The sequence below is a fragment of the Nestor notabilis genome, unplaced genomic scaffold, assembly GCF_000696875.1.
Source record: "Nestor notabilis isolate BGI_N333 unplaced genomic scaffold, ASM69687v1 scaffold6165, whole genome shotgun sequence".
Lineage (NCBI taxonomy): Eukaryota > Metazoa > Chordata > Aves > Psittaciformes > Psittacidae > Nestor > Nestor notabilis.
The window spans coordinates 27,088-42,373 of NW_009929680.1; the positions used below are offsets into that span (position 1 = coordinate 27,088).

At 34.8% G+C, this 15,286-nt stretch overlaps 1 protein-coding gene across 1 annotated transcript in view; it reads right to left on the reverse strand.

The window, feature by feature from the left end:
* The window catches only part of FER (fer (fps/fes related) tyrosine kinase), a gene marked incomplete at its 3' end in the record, with an annotated part of 38,218 nt that extends 27,040 nt beyond the window's left edge, over positions 1-11,178 (reverse strand). Inside the window, exons 1-5 of the mRNA XM_010015089.1 lie at positions 11,101-11,178; positions 9,736-9,784; positions 9,457-9,640; positions 6,841-6,978; positions 5,761-5,880 (exon numbers count right to left, since the gene is read on the reverse strand). Of these exons, the coding sequence (XP_010013391.1) occupies positions 5,761-5,880; positions 6,841-6,978; positions 9,457-9,640; positions 9,736-9,784; positions 11,101-11,178 (569 nt within the window). The remainder of the gene's footprint in view (positions 1-5,760; positions 5,881-6,840; positions 6,979-9,456; positions 9,641-9,735; positions 9,785-11,100) is intronic.
* Between the last annotated feature and the right edge of the window lie 4,108 nt (positions 11,179-15,286).

Sequence of the window (15,286 nt, forward strand, 5' to 3'; positions counted from 1 at the left end):
GGACGGGATGCCATCCGGAGGATCCTTGACAGGCTGGAGAAGTGGGCCAGTGCAAACCTCATGAAGTTCAACAAGGCCAAGCACCAGGGTCAGGGCAATGCCAAGCACAAAAACAGGCTGGGTGGAGAATGGATTGAGAGCAGCACTGCGGAGAAGGATTTGGGTGTGTTGGTTGATGAGAAGCTCAACATGATCCAGCAGTGTGCGCTCACAGCCCAGAAACCAGCGGTGTCCTGGGCTGCATCAAAAGGCGTGTGGCCAGCAGATTAAGGGAGGGGATTCCTCTTCTCTGCTCTCTTGAGACCCCACCTGCAGTCCTGCATTCAGTTCTGAGGCTGACAACATAAGCAAGATGTGGACCTGCTCGACCAAGTCCAGAGAACGTCCATGAAGATGATCAGAGGAGCACCTCTCCTATGAAGACAGTCTGAGAGAGCTGGCCTTATTCAGCCCGCAGAAGAGAAGGCTCTGCGGAGGCCTTAAAGCAGCTTGCAGCACCTAAAGGGTGTCTACAAGAAATCTGGAGAGGGACTTTTTACAAGGGCCTGTAGTGATAGGACCAGTGGGAATGGCTTTAAACTGACAGAAGGGAGATTTAGATAAGACATTAGGAAGAAATTCTTTACTATGCAGGTGGTGAAACGCTGGCACAAGTTGCCCAGAGAAACTGTGGCAGCCCCATCTCTGGCAGTGTTCAAGGCCAGGTTGGACAGGGCTTGGAGCAACCTGGTCTAGCGGAAGGTGTCCCTGCCTGTAACGGGCAGGTTGGAACTGAATGATCTTTAAGGTCCTTTCAAACTGTAACCATTCTAAGTTCTATGATAAACAAAAGGTCAACAAATGTACAAAACATTTGTACTCCGAACAATGCAAGAAAAATATGTACACCTTATTTGCTTCTTAACATTCACGTACTGATATCTTAGTCCTAATCTGCTTCCCCTGTATTTTGAAGCCCAATTTCAATTAAAAAAAATCTTGAAATAAAGAGTTGAACAAAGGTAAAATACACATAGTACTTACCACTGCACAAATCTACTTCTCCAAATCATTCCAGATTGGGGAGTGTCAAAAAAGGTCAATTAAGAGTAATATACTTGGACTCTAGATATCAAGGAGCCATTCTCCACATCCATATATACCAAACTGAATGATTTGATTCTAAATGCTAAATTAGTTCTCTTTCCTCTTGATATATTTTATGCAACATTGATTACATGTATTCTTTATTCAGACAGTTCTGGATCTTATCTTGGAAGGCTTAAATTACTATAAAAAAGCCATACGGTGAATGATAAAAGTTTATTTCCCATATCAACAAGCTTCTGAATGTGTTTATTTTGAAGTGAGTGGAATACTTAAAACATTTTTCTCAAATATCACCACAGCTCTCTTTTTAATCAACATTTTTATTGGTTTTAGGCTATCAAAATTTGTCTGCTGAACTTCTCAGAAATGACAATTTTCTTTCACTGGGTCACCAATTTAATGTCAACTAACTTTTTTCTTTCAATACCTTGCTAAAAACATAATTACCAATTTTGTAACTGTAGATACTGCTTTTTGATCAGCTTTCTAATCAAAATTTTAATCAACATTGTATTGGCTTAACAATTGATTTACAGGAAGCAGATGTTACATCTAATGATCAAGCACCAATATTCAAGAAACTAAAACCAAATTAATAAGATTGTTCATCACTGGAAGGTATGACTGTATACATGCAGAAACAACATTAATTATTAAAATATAGCACCATTTCAAAAGTATCAGATTTTATATTGCAGATCAGATTGAAACAGAAACTTCATGTAGTTCTCCCTGAAACTTCTGCAATACTTTAGAATGTTTGTATTTACTTTAGAGAAAACAAAACAAAGTAACCATATACACACTAAACTAACTTGTCTCCTTGTATTCAACCTCTATATTTTGTTTTAAACAATAATTTTCATTCAAACTGGCAAGAACTGACATCTCTGCATCTGCCTTGTATTATGTTACTTATAAGTTTCTTGTGGGCTCGTATTTGCCTCCTGGATAAAATAGTTTACAAAAGCATTTTTACTGCTAACCAGCTAGTCCCTATAATCCTTATTAGCTTTAACAACCATGCAATACCAAACCGCTAGGTTTCAATGGCATGAGAACATATAAAATGAGACTAAAAAAAAAAAAAATTAAAAAAAAAAAAAAAATTCAAAAACCCAGAAAGCAGACATCTTCATACTAGGTTCTGGCTACCTGGAAAGCTGCCTTTCATATTTGTTTAGTCACTAGCACTATTCTGCCTCAAATATCAATAAAAATAAACACTTGTGCTTACAAACTTCTATTTCTAAGTTTTTTTATATTCATTTGGATATTAATTCATATGCCTACTTAATAACCTTTACTTAATTCTGGTTGCCTCCTCTCGGTTTTTAATGCATTCATCTTCAAAGCATAAATTGCCATTGTTCTACTTTTTAGAATATCTCAATATTAGTCAGTGACAGTCATCAACATTTATCAGGAGACATCATACTTCTCTCATTACTTATAGGTTAGGTAGTCAACACTGACTTTTAACTACCTCCCTCTGTCAAAACATTATTTGTAAATATAAACTTACCTAAAAAATGTAAAAGTAAGCCAGTTTTCTCATCATGTTTCCTTAAAGCATTTTTTATGAAAACCTTTAAACAGTAATGTATATAAAACTGTCATTTTTTTCTTCACATAGTCAATAAAACAACTGATGCAACCAAAAATTACTGATTCCAAATCAATATACATCCTTGTATCTATTAGAGGTCTGTAAAATGAATCCAATATGTGTACTAGATTTATTATATTTGGTAGATACTGAAGGTAGTTCTCTTCTGCAGAAACATAATGATGTAGTACTTTGAAGATCCAAAGCCTTGATCTCAATACAGTCAAATTTCTATTGTTTCAGCACATACACAGTGGATTTTTATAAGTCAGCATCTATGGATAAATGATGTAATACTCACTTGCAAATTTCTCATCATATATGGTGAGTTTATGAAAATACCTGTGGTTTTTTTTGGCTGTAGTGGTTTAAAAGCAAGACTGTAACAAAAATATCTAAAAAAGTGTATGAGCAAAGGCAGTTACAGAGAACTCAGCACCTCTAAAAGGAAAGGTTCTCACCTTCACTAAAAAGCAATTAAAAAAAAGGCCGAAGAGGATAAGAATAAACAGGTTTTACAGTGCCAGGAGCTGGTGGATCTTTACAAAAATCTGTACTGCTTAATATGTTTGTAATAACCCAAATAAAAAGTATAGTGATAAAGAATGCTGACAGTACAATGTTATTTGAGATAGGGGGAAGGGGATGAACGTGAAGAACACAAAAGGATTATTCTGGATTTTACAATACTCAATTACTGGACTGTCATTTAGAAGATTAATTTAAATGCATATTGAAATAGGCAAATATACAGAGGGGAAAAAACAATGCAAAGCTTTATTTATGTAGTGAACAGCTTTAAGCTGATTGTTACCTCTCAGAAATAAGATCTTGGAATTACAGTAGATGGTTCCATGAAAACACTGGCTCTTCTGACCACTGCAGTGGTCAGAAAAATCAAACAGAACAATTCTCTAGGATGTTCTAAACACAAAGCAGAATAAGAATACAGGAAACCTCAGTATGCCTCTCTCTAAACTATGCATCTGGGTTACTTGTGCAGTTATGGTCATTCATCTCAAAAATAATACAGTAACCTCAAAAACATTCAAATAAAGATGACAATGTCAATAAAAGGTATGAGTAAATTTTGTGAAAGAACAAACTAAAGCTAAAGATGGCTCTGAAAAATAGATCACAGAGTAGGAGTATGACAGAAGTTTACTGTATCATAGCCAAAAAGGAACAGAATGGTCCTGTTTTCTTCCAAAACAAAAAGCTTAAGAGCCATAAAACAAAGCTAAGAAGTAGCAGGTTCATATATGATGACAGGAAGTTACTCTTTGGAATTCCTTGACCTAAAATTCTGTGGACAACAAATACTTGAACATACTGAAATTGACTGGACAAATTCACCAAATTAAAATACCTCTGAAGGCTATTACAAACTACCTCTAAGGCTATTATAAACAAATACTACTTCTACTACATTTCTGACCTGAACATTATGGGAAGCTAAGAGATCAATCTGAGGAACAAACATTGCATGATCATCTGATTCTAGTCACCTCCCTAGACTTTTCTCCGTGGCTAGTGTCAGAGAGAAGAAAGTTGGTTAGGTCAGTCTGACCTAGCACAGTTAAAATTTTTTGCTTAATCCTAAATCTATACCAGAAAGTAAACACCTTAAAACCAACTACACTTAAAAGAGCTATGTGATTCCTCTTTCAAAAGTAGTCTCACACTGTAAAATTGCTCTCTCAAATTCACAAAAGAATTTAAAATGGGTGAATATAAGATTTCTAATAGGACACCCTGAAAATTTCATTGAAAATGCATATATATAGGTAATTATGCAGACACATTTATAAAAACAAATAAACATTTCATGAGAATAATTTACTAAAGAAGTAGCATTTCATCTCTTTCACTTAGACATGCTGATGTCTAATTTCTAAACAATGGAATACAGAAGAAAAGCTAAACCAAAAGGTATTTATCTTTTTGAGCTGTGGAAGGGACAATCTATGAAAAATTCTAATACTTTCATGAAAAGCAAGATTTAGTTACTGTGCTGAAGTATATCTAGATGTACAACACTTGCATGGTTTAAGCAGGAAAAATCTCAATTTAGTAATGAAGCAGAATACATTATACACAGAAACATGTTTAAAGGGAAGGAAGAACTTTAGTTATCAAGGGACCCTTTTTCCCTTCAGAAAAAAGATGAAGTGTCTTCAGGACTAAGGAGGAGTTTAACAAAGGAGGCTGAGACTTCATATTAAAAATATTATTTCAATACCAATTAAGGAATATGTTTATGAAAAGTAATCAGATTGCAAAGGTAAAAATGAAAGGATGATTAATGACCTTGAAAGGGAATTTATAATAAAGTTAGACCATTATAATAATTATTATAATAATGTTAGACCATTTTATGTCAAAAGTTGTGGCTGATAATAAGAACATAATAACCTCAGCAGGAGATTTGCTCCCCAGTAACAAAAGATTAAAGGTGAAGTTGGTAAAAGTAATGAAAAGATTTAACTAGACAATATATTAACAAAATACATAGAGAGGTAATTTATCACCCTGAATAGGTAAAACCTCCATGAAATGCAATATAACAGCTACATCTGTGTTAGTAAATTAATCTGTTTAAAGGTTATAATAATGAATAAGAATGCGTTTTGGAAAACAAAAGCAAACACTTAGAAAACAGTAAAATAAATATAGGCATGAAAATTTCACACTCTACTCTGCAGTTTCATCAAAAGATTTCAGTATTTTTCCAAGATTACTGAATGCGGAAACACATTTGGGAAGATGAATCAGTATGCGTCAAAGGAGAACTCATGATGGATTTGGGGCATTATATTAATTACCTGTCAAGGAGAGGAACATACATTGAAAGCAATAGCAAGATGGGGGAGGGTATGACTGAGGAGGAAAATTTTGTGCAAGGGAACAAGAAAACCATCACAGAAAAGAGTCTATAGCACGAAAATGTTATTTTTAAGAGAATGGACCTTAAAAATGAGCATACTATGCAATGATCAAAGTGAGCCTAGATATAATGTATAATAGCCTTTCCAAAGGTTGAAAGGTTTGTAAAGACTTACGTGATTTGTAAACTTTCTGCTGTCAGATTATTCCACATGATCTCATTAGCTTGAAGGTTTTCATTTTCTTCTAGTAAAGATGTATCAAACTCTATTTCTTGTTCAACAACTTCCGATGACCTAATTTATCAAATAATTATTATATTTTTTAAAATAACATTATCTTTGAGTAGATCATAAAGTAAAGCATTGAATTATTGAATATATTCAATAATTGAATTCTTTGAATTATTTTAATAACTAGAATATAATTAAAATTATATATGAAATAAAAGGTAACAGCTGGATACATACTTTTTCTTTTGAGTAAAAAATGTAGCCTTAAAATCATACCAGGTTATAAAATGACATACAATTCTTTGAGTTAAGACCACAGCATAATGAAGGTTCTCAAAGGGTATCAATATGAATGGCTCCAATCTTGGCTAGTCCTGCTATAAACCTGCACCTGACAATTATGAATTCATTCATGACAACAAAAAAGATAACACATGAAGTCTTAGGACTATTTCTGCATATACTAATACAGAATAACAGTTCAATAAATGGTATAGAGTTTATTTTTACAGTAAAAATCTTTCTTGCATTATCTGTTTACTCTGTAGTCCCAGGCACTGCTTAACCTGCATTAACTGCAGAGTGCACAGAGGTACCTAGAGTTCACTTTAAACTAGAACTCAGACAATGAGAGAAATAAAACAGAGAAAGTTTAGTCAAGAATGCAAAGTACATCCAAGCAAACAGTGAATTTGCTCACACTGAATCTGGACTGTCATGCATAGTCTGCTGTCAGTTCCAAAGTTACAGTTCTTCACATATAATAAGGATAACTGAAATTTTGCATTTCTAAAGCCAGTCAAAGCTTTGGGTGGTTAATGAAAGTCAGGAACAAAACCTGACTTTTAGCCAGCACTCTGCACATGCAAGTAGAACAATTTTCAAACTAGAGTAAAGCTTTACAAGTGAAAATGTAAAAGGAAACAAACAGATACAAACTCAACTCATAAGTAGGGTTGCAGTCTAATGCAGGGTTTTCCCAAGAAGAAAGATGAGCACGCACAAGAAGATGAAAATGTATACCTGTGTGTATCTATGAAGTCATTATACTCAGAGTTAGGGTCTATTTGTTCAACCGAAGTCTGGATCTCTTTATGGACATTCACAATCTCTTCTGTTACAAGACTGGTGATCTGGCTATACTCATCCAAGATTCCTTTTCTAGAGAGGAAAAAAAATTCTAGTGTATAACATGGCACTGAAGGCATAGATGGCATTGAAGATGCTTCAAACTTTCAATTTTCTGTTTCTACAAGCTCTTGTTACAACTGACTAAAAAGGGAAAATAAGTCAATATATTACTCAAAGAAGTAAGAAATCAGCTGAGGCCTTTTCTTTACAAATTGGCTATGAGTCTCTAAGACCATGCTCCTCGTATTGATTTCAGTGCATCTACATGCAGAGATGTAGAGATTACATGGAGAAGGTATGTATGTAGCTTATTGATGACATTCTTCTTCACAAAGGACTTACCATGCTTACTATAATCTACACTAAAGCTTTTCTCGTTCTGACTGTCAAAACAATTATATTCTGGCATAAGTCAAAACAAGTCCCAAAATAGTGTGCGCTTCCTTTAAAATTGGTTTTCTTTATTGTTTTAATTATCTTCTTCCATACATTCATTTTATGATTTGTTATTCTGACAAAAATAAGCATAAATCACAAGTTAGCATATTTTTACAAGAAGAAACAAAATCACACAAGAATTTCCTGTAAAAAAGTACAAGCCACCCAGTCTTGTCTTTACCTGCTTCCAAGAGTGGGAAAAACCAAGTGAATAGGGAAAAGCAAAAGAATAGGTGATACTGTGCCACTACTTTTAATAGCATCCAGTGACATAGGTTCAGACCACCCTCCTATTCTCTTTAATTTTCAGTTTTCCATAAATGAACCCTCATAATTATTTCCTATTTCATCTTTTATCTTCAAGTAAACTTGCTAGCTTGCCAGGCTCTTAAGCATGGTGAGATTTCTTAAAATACTGATGACTACTGGCCAGCCCAGAGGAATATGCAGAGAAAAAAATATCAACAGATTTTTGGATCAGATGTCAAGTTCCATTTACTCTGTAAAAAAGTCATGCGATTGCACTTTTTCAATACTTTTTCTGAGCAGGAAACAGACAAAAAGAAGGCATTAAATCTTGCCTTGCCTAGGAACAACATGTGTGAAATGGTTCCAGAAAATAGTTCAAAGAATATGATGACGAGATAGGCAAATATCAACTACAGCAATGTCATCTCAAAGAGAAATGAAATTTGTCAATTACAAAAAACAAAATAAAAATAAAAAAAAAAATCATTAGCAATATTAATCTATACTTATTCAAGTTTACTGAACTAATTTATGAGCAAAATCAGGTTATTAAGGAAGTATGCTTCACACAGAAGGCCACACCAGGCTCTACACCTGAAATCAGCATCTCTTTCTGTACACTAACTGTAACAAAGTTATCAGAAAGGAGTAATTTTCCTGTACACAAAAATCTCACAAAAATGTCTATGTGGTGACAATTTTTTTTCACAGGTTTTCATTCCAGACATCACAAAGGTGAGCGGGTTCAATAGGTTTTTGTTCCATTATAAAATTTTGCAGTGAATTATCTCATAATTCTGAAAAATCACTTTAATTACAGCACAGAAATTTAACTGTAGCCTTTTGCTGTGATTCTACATACAAAATTAAGAAGACTGTGCAGAGACTACTACAAAGGTCTATTTCATTTTGGTATTTGCACCAGAATCAAAGGAATCAGTATGATACTGCACAGGGCTGTTAATGGCATCTGCATCACGTAAGCGTGTAAAGTGTGAAATTCCCAACTCTCCCTCACTTACTGTGTGCTGAAGTCACAATGAACGCAGACTTCAGAGAAGGGTAAGAAAATTAGTTAAAAAGAGTGCCTTGTATCTAAATGACAAAAAAAGTAAGTGCCTTTTCTTTTAGGCTAAGTGATTTAAATAACACTCCAGAAGAAAAGCTACAGAGCAGACTCCCATACCAACTCCCATTCTTAAGGAAAGACGAAGAGGCAGCATGGTGGTTCAAAACTAGAAAAGAGATCTTAAAGTCCTCTGAGATCATCAGTTTGCACACCTGCTGTAATGAAGTTAAAAATTATCCTTCAGGAAAAGGTAATTGTATTTTTAAGGTTGGACTCCTTACAGTGAGATCAGGATTACATGATCCAGTTACTTCTCCAACACATATGATAAGCCATGCATCTGCCTGGCCCTCCTCCGCAATGACTTGCAAGACAGCTGGCCAGTTTATATCTAATTTGTTGCTGTCAGAACTTCATAAAAATAAGACTAAAGGAGATGCAACAAACTTGCCATAGTATACCTGTACAGTGTACCAGCTGAAGGACAAAGCCTGAGCTCAGATATAAACACTGCACTTAATCTGTAATATTTTAAACTTTTATGACAAGACGGTGCCTTGCAAGAACGTTCAAGTAACAACCCAAAAACACAGTGTGCATTACCTGTCAATTGAAAGATAAGAACATCTTTTTTTCCATTAACCCTTGCTATACAATTAATCACAGATTATTATTTTCAAATAATAGAAATTAAATAGAATACTACATATATAAAATCCCACAAGTTATAAATATATAAGAATATATCTTACAGGGCTTTAATCATTTCTTCTTGCATCTTCTGTAGTGAATCAAGTAACAGAGGAAGTGTAGTATCATAATACTGGTGCTGATGTAACTGTGCTCCTTTCAGTGCCAACACATACTGATTATGCAACATATGAAGTTTCATAGTAGCTTTCTCACATCGATCTTTGGCTTTCTCAGTCTCCTTTCCTAAGACAAAACAAAAAAGAAGAATGCACGTGGTGACTTAAAGTATGCAAACTAGTAGATGACATAAATTTAGTGGATTTATGGTAAGCCTGCACCTTTTGCTACACTAGTATTTTCAAGGTGCTTCTCTGAAGAACATAAAATCTTACCAGTTTCAGATCACTAGCAAGACCAAATGTCTTGATTTTCTAATTAAAAAACTAATTAGGAAAAAGCTGCTGTATTTTTTTTTTTTTTTTAACAGCAATGTGAGAATTCTTCATCTAAAAGTAAATGAAAGTCTATATGGTATAAAAATAATATAACTATGAATAATAAGGAACAAAATTCATCCACATGACAATCACAAAGCTAATCTTCTACTTACCTCAAAGCAAATAAACATTTTTTAATAAAAAAGTAAGAGATATCCAATCAGGTCAGATAAATGGTTCAGTAAAAATCTGCCACTTACTGCAAGCAAAAATTCTGTTGCTACATATCATCCAAATAAAGCAACAGTGAAGTCTCCATATGAGTAGCTGAACTCTCACACTATTACTCCTATCCAAAATGGGCAACTTCTCTCCTATGATTTAACATTTCCTTATCACTGTTGGTATCCTGATCAGGAAGTTGGATCTACAATCTCAGCTCTATACTGTTAGAGATTAGAAGACCTGAAATTCATGCTGACAGTTCAGTGCTGAACCCAAGAGCTACAAGATACTTCAAGAGGTCACCTATTCTTTGCCACAGTACTTGTATAAGTACATGACATATGTTTTCATTATTTTCCTAAGATCTCCAATGACATAATTTTGCAACTTTCCAGTACCACTGAGGACCAGTGAAGGTTTCTCTCCACCTCCCTGCCCCTTCACTCTCCAATGTAAATCTTCACTGCTTTAATTTAAACCCTTACTTACTACATATGTGCCATGGGAATGAAAAATAGATTTTACCATCCTCTACAATCCACCTTTTATATAGTAGGCAACATACTCTCCTCTTCTGCCCAGTCTTCTAAACTTCATACTTATGGACTTGTAAGTCCTGTTGTCTTTCTTCAGTTGACTGGTTCACAATCTTACACAAGCGCAACTTCAGTCAAGGCTTAAAGCCAAAGAATAACATTACATTCTTAATGCTTCTAGCTCATTAAAAAAAAAAAAAAAAAAAAAAAAAAAAAGAAAAAGAAAAAAATAGAACAAAAGTGTCCTTTTGTAAAAAATTTTTGTAAAAAAAATACCATACAAACATGGCATCACTCATTACTTTCGCTCTGGCATCTGATCCTGCCAAGTAACACTAATTTCAGCTACTCTCCAGGGCACTTTCAGTCCCTGCAAAGCATTGTGATGCTTGGGAATCCGATAAACAAACTCTGAAACTGGGTAATGAAACACTGGAAGCCCATCCAAACCTAATCTCAACACACAACCTGCAATGTCACGTAGGATACCTTATTCTGACAAGACCTCATTAACAACCATTCTCCAAGCAGCTTTATGCAAGTTTTGCATCTCTACTAGAATATTTTCAACTTGATTGTGCATTGCTCTTGTCATATAAGGATATTTTTGGTCATCTGCAGACCAAGACATATACATTGGAAGGTCTTTATGGAAAATGAGAGGCATGTGAACATGGGGACATAATAGAACATGTCTAAAGAGGGTTTGAAGGGCAAGACATCTAGTAGTTGTTACAGTGTAGAGACTGGATCAAAGAGGAGAGGACGAGGCAGCTGGAAGTCAGAACTAGAAGCACCAAGTTTTCCTTGCCCTGGCCCAATCCCTTGGGAGGTACAGTGGCCAGGGAAACAGAAAGGGAGAGAAGGCAGTAGCACAGTGAGAAATTCTGGATTATTTCTTGGCTTTTTTGTATGTTTCGCCACCTCTAGGCAAGCATGTGCTAGATTACAAAATCCAAAATTATCTTCATATGTCACAGTTTAAAATGTTGAAACCTACAACTTGTCCATGCATGTCTTTAAAATACACCCCCACCAGCTTACTAAGATCAGCATATGTCAGATTATAGTGTACCACCAAGTACAGGCTTCTGACCCATGAACCACAACAAACAGCATTTAACAGTTAAACTAAACTGAACAGCTATCCTAAAAATCATCTCAATCACATAACTAGCGACTTATCAATACTACCTCTCTTTCAGAAATTTAATTAATGGCTAAACTATCCCATTTTCCCTCCGGCCTTGAGGACTAAATTGCTTTGATATACACTATTCCTCTACAGAACACCTCTACTAACTGCAAAATAAATCAAATTATCATATACTCTCAACTTCTGAATACAGCCTTTGGACCTACAATTAATACAAGGAATGCAGCTACAGCATGATTTTCATACTGTAATTTATTTTTTAAAGCACCAAAAATGCAGTGAAGCAGAGTACACAGTTGTTCCACATGTCAATTAGCACAGAGGAAAACATCCAATTTTCTTTATCTGTGTAATGAATTTCATAAATAGATCTAATTATAATTCCACTGCCATCAGTTGTTGACAAAACTGTTTAACGTTTATAGAAACTGACTGTGTATACAATATGTCACTCCATAAACAGTATTATGATGCTTGCAAAATTCATTTATGAAATTTTGACATTTGCAAAGAAAAGGCTGGCATTCTTTTTAAAGTGTTCTACAGAGTCAAGTATTTCAATTTCTAGTAAAAACTCTTTCAGATTTTACTACATACAGTATAACAGAACCATCCAGAAAAAATGCTTTAGGGTATTTTCTATTAAAAAGGCAGACTTGATATTCTAAAGTTCTTACTGTTGTAAGTATTAGTCTCTTGTCATTTACTATTCTCCTCGAATGGAAGAACAGAAACTGGATAAGACAACCAACTGAGGAAAAATTCAGCTCATAATAATCACTTCATCTGATAAGCAATGTCCACTGCAAATGCCTCAAAGAAAGTTACTTTCAGAATACAAATACTGCAAATAGAAAAAAATGTCATATATATTTTGGACTAAAAAGACATAATTATAATGAAACAGTCAGGTTTTTACCCCCTTACAACTTCTTCCAGCAGGTAAAAAATTGTAAGTCAAGGCTCATATTCCCTTACATATTCCCTACCTTTAGTTATCACTGATTTCAATAAAATTTAAAGCTCTTGAGGTCTTTAAATTTGCATTATAGATTTTGATGTTTTATTCAAAAGCAAAATTCAGACTCCATGGAATACAGTGTAAGGCACCCAGTAATTCACACAGGACAAGGATCCAGATCCTGAAGGCTACCTGTAGCATGACATTTAAAACTCATGTCAAGACTTGGTACAAGCTAAGCTATTCAGATTTCAAATCCAGCTTCTGATAGCATAGGTTAAACTAATGACTGATGCTTACATCTACTGTTGTTTCTGCAAAAGAAAATTCCAGTTAAGCTACTTCAGTCACAGCCCTTCACTGCAAATGTAACTAGTCAACCTTTCAGCTCAGACAAAACCCTATACCAATGACATCCCATTCTACAAAAAGATTATCTTTTCCCCCCTCAGTCCTGCCTTGCAACAATAGCAAGGAAAAAATGGCTACAAGACCTCCCTGAAGTATCAGTTATTAAGTTATTTGTTCTTAACTTTGCTTTGTTTTTGTTCTATTTGTTTCTTTGGGACCTTTGAGAACCAGAAAGGAGAAGAAAAAATGGAAAGAATAAAAACTTCAAAAAACACAAAAAGCTAAAAACTTGTGAACATCTCAGCATGCTCTCTCTAATGTCTGCATCTTTAAGTGTTCGTTCTTTTATTTATTTATTGTCTCTTAAGACAATAAATATCACTGCAGTTATGCAGGAGGCATAATTGAAATACTAAGTAGTTTGTGAAAACAACATGAATCTGTCAGAGTTGGGCAAATTTTGGAACACCTATAATTAGAAAGAATTTCTTATCCAGTTTTCAAAACTGTTGGAAAAAGTCTGTCTGGAACTCTATGTTACTGTATTTCAAGACTTCCCTTTGCCTCCCACTCTTGGGAACTTAAGTGATATCAATAGGTGTGACCTTCAGACATTCAGAAGTGATAACAAAGTTCATTAAAGAGGCAATGGAGATCATTGTAAAAGCTTAGCTTACAACAGATGAATTAACTTTCTGGATTTACAGCTCCTTGCACTGACATATGACCTTTGGCTTCAGTGTGCAGTGAATGTTGTGGCATGAACAAACATTAATGAAGATAACATCCATCTGACAAAGAAGAATATCATTTTATTACACAAGTTCAGTTTTTTGACAATTAATTTAATTTAGTTTCAATGAGGCACACCTGACATGACAAGAGAGGGTTATACACTCCCAACAAAAACCCAGTGGGAAGCCTTAAATATGGGATGACTATGAAAACAGAAAAGCAGCAAAATTACAGGACAATCAAAATGAAAAATAAAATTAAAAAGGCAACACAAGTAACAGCAGGGAAGAAAATATTTATATGTAAATAAAAGTATGAATAACAATCCAAGAGAAACTTGGATGAGAAGAACATACATCAAGAATTCACATAACTGCCTCTGTAGTTCAAGGTATGGTGTGATAGGAACAGATAGCAAATTAAAAAAAAAAGTGGTGTCTTGTGTGGGCTCATCTCCAGCACCTGCATACAGGCAAGGAGGTTCGTACATGGCACCATTGTGGAAAAATCCCCCCAAATGGTCTCCAGGAACTCAAAATGTTGGGGTGCCATCCTGAAGTGCCTGTATACTACTTCATGTGGGGAAAGAACATGATGAGTTAAGAGATCTGTGTGCAATTGCAACGATCATATTGGAATCACGGAGGCATAGCTGGATGGCTCCCATGACAGGAGTGTTGGAATGGATTGATACGGGCTCTTGAGACATTCCCGGAAGACATGGAGAATGAGTTGCCTGCCTTTCATGTGAGAGAGCAGCTGGAGTGCAGGGAGCTCTGCCTGGGGATGGATGAAGAGCTGACAAGACAGCTTATGGATGAAGACAGGCAAGGTCCCAGGAAAAGCCAAGCTTGGCTTCAGAGTTGTTGTAATTTTCTGTATTATACCCTCATTAGAGTATCACAGCATTTGATTTCAGAAAATTTAAAAATGGAAAAAAAAGCAGGGACTATCTATTGGGGCTTTTGCTTTTTTTTTTTTTTTTTTTTGAATGAAGCAATGATTCTCCTCTGAGAAAATATGTATACCTTCAGCACATAGTAATATTTCAAATAGGAAAAAAGGTTTCTTTTGTGGTTTGCTTTAGAATCTTTTATTTTTGTACATACCAGCACTAAAGTATAAAGCTGCCAATACATACAGTGATCTATTAGACATTTCAAACTTTTGTGATAGCAGTTTCTCAAATAATTTCCCAGACCTACATTTATCTTTTCAGCTACATATTTTCAGCATTTTCAATAACAAAGGTAATTTCTGAATATTTGGCTGTCTCCACATTGTAAGCCCTTCCTTATTTATTTCAATTCTGGAGACACACATTTTCACAGAGCATTATTTCATTGTGCCTGGAAAATAATATTCCTTTATATTATTTGTTTGTATTATTCTACTGAACACATTCTTTATACTCATGAATGAGATGACCAAAGCTTTCACACAGTTCTTCTTTTAACAAGATTTTTCTTAAACCAATATATATATATA